Source organism: Sinocyclocheilus anshuiensis, unplaced genomic scaffold (genome assembly GCF_001515605.1).
Source record: "Sinocyclocheilus anshuiensis isolate Anshui unplaced genomic scaffold, SAMN03320099.WGS_v1.1 scaffold1065, whole genome shotgun sequence".
In the NCBI taxonomy this organism is placed as follows: domain Eukaryota; kingdom Metazoa; phylum Chordata; class Actinopteri; order Cypriniformes; family Cyprinidae; genus Sinocyclocheilus; species Sinocyclocheilus anshuiensis.
In genome coordinates this window covers 660,127-664,374 of record NW_015555804.1, presented here as the reverse complement: position 1 = coordinate 664,374, position 4,248 = coordinate 660,127, and the positions used below count along the sequence as shown (strand labels likewise).

General features: G+C 39.9%; 1 protein-coding gene across 1 annotated transcript; it reads left to right on the top strand.

Moving 5' to 3' along the window:
- The first annotated feature begins 1,727 nt into the window (after positions 1-1,727).
- LOC107674940 (carbohydrate sulfotransferase 1-like) lies at positions 1,728-3,411 on the top strand. Its single transcript, XM_016469102.1, has one exon. The coding sequence runs from the start codon at positions 1,778-1,780 to the stop codon at positions 3,038-3,040; it is 1,263 nt and encodes a 420-aa protein (XP_016324588.1). The 5' UTR covers positions 1,728-1,777; the 3' UTR covers positions 3,041-3,411.
- The last annotated feature ends 837 nt before the right edge of the window (positions 3,412-4,248 follow it).

Below are 4,248 nucleotides of genomic sequence, written 5' to 3'. Positions count from 1 at the left end.
TTATATCTGCACTGTTGTTTACTTCACTGGTTTGCACTCTATCTGCCATGTGCCGTGTGCTGCTTTATATATATTTTTTTATATTTTTTTTTACATTTTACCTTATTTGTATATTTGTATAGTTGTATTTTATACTTAATCTGTATATCTGTATTTATGTTCTACTGTTAGTGTTATCTGTATGCACCAAGGGTCTGAGAGTAACGCAATTTCAATTCTCTGTGTGTATGTGCTGTACATGTGGAAGAATTGACAATAAAGCAGACTTGACTTGACTTGATATCCTGCTCTCATAGCGACGGATGACTGAGAAAAATAGCTACAATTTCTAGATGCCACCAGTTCACCTCATCCAAACTAACTCCATGTTCAAAGGCTTTAGCATCGAGCACAGACATGTTCGGAGGGAGGACACGTATAGTGACCCAAATCTGCCTCCCCTTGTGCTGTTTTTTTCTCCTCAGCCTTTGTCATCTGTGGTTTTGAGGGAAGGGGATGAATATTCGCATAGGGTTTCGTAGGGCTGTCTACGTTTTACTTAATCTGTGACCGACTGGCACACCTCTTTTCAGTCTTCTCACGACGAACGAACGAAATATCTGTCCGGCGTTTAGTCACAGAGAGATGTCTGAGGATGCGCATCAATACCTTATTCATCCGTTGTCTCTCCACGGAGCCCGTCTGCGAATGTTTTACCCCGAGCATGAATGGAGCTGCTTGAGGAAATACAAAATTTTCATCGGTTTTTAGGGAATTAAGAACCCCTCGCCATCTGAACACATGAATTAAAGCGATAAAACGCCTATGACGGGCGTTACGGGACGACTACGCAAAGCCATCGCGGCATATGCTGATTTGTTTCTTTTGTTTAATTTTTCGTCATGTTGTCATACAGCTTTATATGAGGCAAGTATATCGAAGTATTTTTTTCACGATATTTTCGAGCCTATTGGATGTTTGAAATGTTCCTGCTGGAATAAGGGAGAAGTTGATCACCGTTTCCTAGTCGACAGTCAGATCGGATCTGCTATTTTTTTTTATTTCCAAATGAATACGGAGTTGTGTTGCACTGCGGTAAATCAGAACTCAACGCGCGCGGTCGTCGACGGCTGCCTTTCAAACCTATCATAAAAAGCATGCATATAGTATTGTGAGAGATTGCAATTAATGCATCTCTCTACAGGTGCCTGAACCGGTGCCAGTTTCTGAAAAGAACTGATTTTGTAACCGGTCTGCATTCTAGATGCTGGTTTGCATGAACCTTTGCTGATTTCCCCAAGGGAAAAACACAATACCTCAGGCTTCTGTAAAAGCCTGTAGAAAGCAGTTTAGTTGTAGGAGTTTGGCTGCATTAAAACGTGAAGTAGTTTATCATAAAGTGTCATATTGCAATAAACTGATTAAAAGACTGATTAAGGCTTGCATTGTGAAGCATAGTGCAGAATGCAATATATATTTTGAAAGCACATTTGTCTTTGCTAGAGTTTTAGAAAGAAACTAATTTAAATTAGTTGTTCACACTTTTAAGTTTTTATTTGCTTTGATACTGATGCATTATAAATCACATTTTAAAAAATTAGTTTAAAGTTCATAGTTCAGTTTCTTTATTTCAGACCTGGTTAGAGGTTTAAAATGTAATGAAATTTTATATATTTTTAAAATCTCTTCATGTCTTACTTTGTTTTTGGACTAACTTTGAGATCTTTTTTTTCCCCCCCAGCTGTCTTTGTCTATAGGATCAAATCAGACTGCATCATCTAAATGAAGTTACCCAGCCATGCAATGTTCCTGGAAGGCTGTGATTCTGCTTGCGCTGGTGTCCATAGCGATCCAATACACAGCAATCAGGACTTTCACAGCTAAGCCTTTTCATATGTGCCCTGTTCCTAACCCTTTGAACTGTGGCTTGGGACAGGATGTGGAGTCCTTCGATCGGATGTGTGATGAGTACCCGTATTTTAATTACAATTCCTCCAGGAAGACTCACATCCTCATCTTGGCGACCACCCGTAGCGGCTCCTCTTTTGTTGGACAGTTGTTCAACCAGCACTCAGATGTGTTCTATCTCTTTGAACCACTCTATCATGTCCAAACGACCTTAATCCCTCACCTTTCTCCCAGCAGATATGCTGTTGAGCGCAGAGTGATGCTGGGAGCCAGTCGTGACCTTCTTAGAAGCTTGTACAACTGCGACTTGTATTTCTTAGAGAGTTACATCAAGCCACAGCCGGCAAACCATACCACGGATAAACTGTTTCGACGAGGAGCCAGCAAAGCCCTCTGCTCCATGCCGGTCTGTGATGCTTTCAGCCCCAGTGATGGCAATATAGAAGAGGGGGATTGTGTTCGAAAGTGTGCCTCCCTTAACTTGACCCTCGCTACAGAATCATGTCGGGAAAGACGCCACATGGCCATTAAAACAGTGCGCATTCCAGAGGTCAATGATCTCAAGGCACTGATCGAGGACCCTCGGCTTAATCTGAAAGTTATCCAGCTGGTGAGGGACCCGCGTGGGATATTATCTTCTAGGATTGAAACTTTTCGGGACACATACCGCCTATGGCGGATCTGGAGAGCCACAGGCCGTAAGCCATACAACTTGGATTTGACTCAGCTTACGACAGTGTGCGACGACTTTCTGAACTCGGTGTCCACCGGCTTAAGCAGACCACCATGGCTTCGTGGACGGTACATGCTGGTGAGATACGAGGACCTGGCCAGGAATCCACTCCAAAAAACCAAGGAGGTTTATGAATTCCTTGGTCTTTCTTTGGAAAAAAGTGTGGTGGACTGGATACATAACAACACAAGAGGCAATAACGACGTGTCAGCAAAGCATAAGTACGGCACATTGAGGGACTCGGCGGCCAATGCAGAGAGCTGGAGGTTGAAATTGTCTCATGACATAGTTGATTACACACAAACTGTTTGTCAGCACATTTTAGACGAGCTCGGCTACAAAGCTGTCAACTCCCCAGAGGAGCTGAAAAACATGTCGCACTCTCTCATTGAGGACAAAACCTTCATAACTTTTTTGTAACAAAGGTAATCATGTGCACGCACAACTATTTTTCTACATTTATATTCTTGCCTTAATGTGATTGACATTTGCACTATGAACTTCTTTTTTACTTCGGAGACTCCCTCGCAGTAACCCTATGATTTTCGGAACAGCACAAGTACCAAAACACTTAGCTGTAAAGAGATCTCAACTTCACCTTGATTGCATTGAGATAGTAATGTTCATTATTTATATATTAGAGCAGAGCAACACACTATTGACAAAGAAATTCTGTATGCTGGTCATTGCTTTGACAACCGTGAATGTGAATATTTTGTCGGTCAAAGAACCCAGACTATTCTCAAGAAATCTTTAATTTGGGACTGAAATGCTGTCATGTATAATAACAGCCGTGCAATAAAATTGTGAATGTCACAGTCAGACTATTTCTCAGGTTGTTTCTCAGTGTAAAGTCTTGTCTGCCATAGAGTTTTTGGGATTTAAGCTTGTGTTTGGTTTGCTTTTAGAATGCATAATGCATTGGTGCTGTATCTGGGTAAAAAAGCTAATCTAAAGTAAACTCATGCACTTCAGTCTGCTTGCTTTGGGTGGTTATGATTTACAAATAAGTTGTAACAAGTTACATCACAATGATTTTTTTATTTTTTTTGCAAAATGCCATGATACTACTTCTGAGAAATCCAATGCAATCCAGTGTATCAAGTTTTCAGAGTGGACAATTTGGTAGTTTGATGTAATTTTGAGATTTTCATACAAAATGCATGAAATTATTCATTCTTTAGTGGCTGTCCTCATCATCATATCACTAATTTTCATTGATTCAGTGCACATAGATTTGTATTTAGTCCATGGAACATTGTTTGGCTCAATGTATGTGAAAGAGACTTTTGCTATTTTTGAAATCTTAATAAATGTAGAGAAGCATAAACAAGATGTAATCAATGGCGAAACCACTTTTTTCATATATAGATGAAAATCAATGTTTTCAACTTAACAGACAATTGTGTTCATGATTCTTGCTTGGTTTGTCACAATGGCCTTAATTTGTTTTAATCCTTCATGGATATTACATAATCTTGACAATCTGGATTCACATTTAGGTTATTAAACCAGAAACATTTTTTAAATCTCAACTGCTAACCCTTATTCAGTTTTAATGGGGAATATTAATGGTTCAATCTTCAATTTTAGATTGGTGTCGGCAGCATTAGGGAGTATGAAGAGGG

Coding starts and splice junctions, on each gene's coding strand:
- LOC107674940 (XM_016469102.1), top strand. CDS start 1,778: ATGCAATGTTCCTGGAAGGCTGTGATTCTGCTTGCGCTGGTGTCCATA.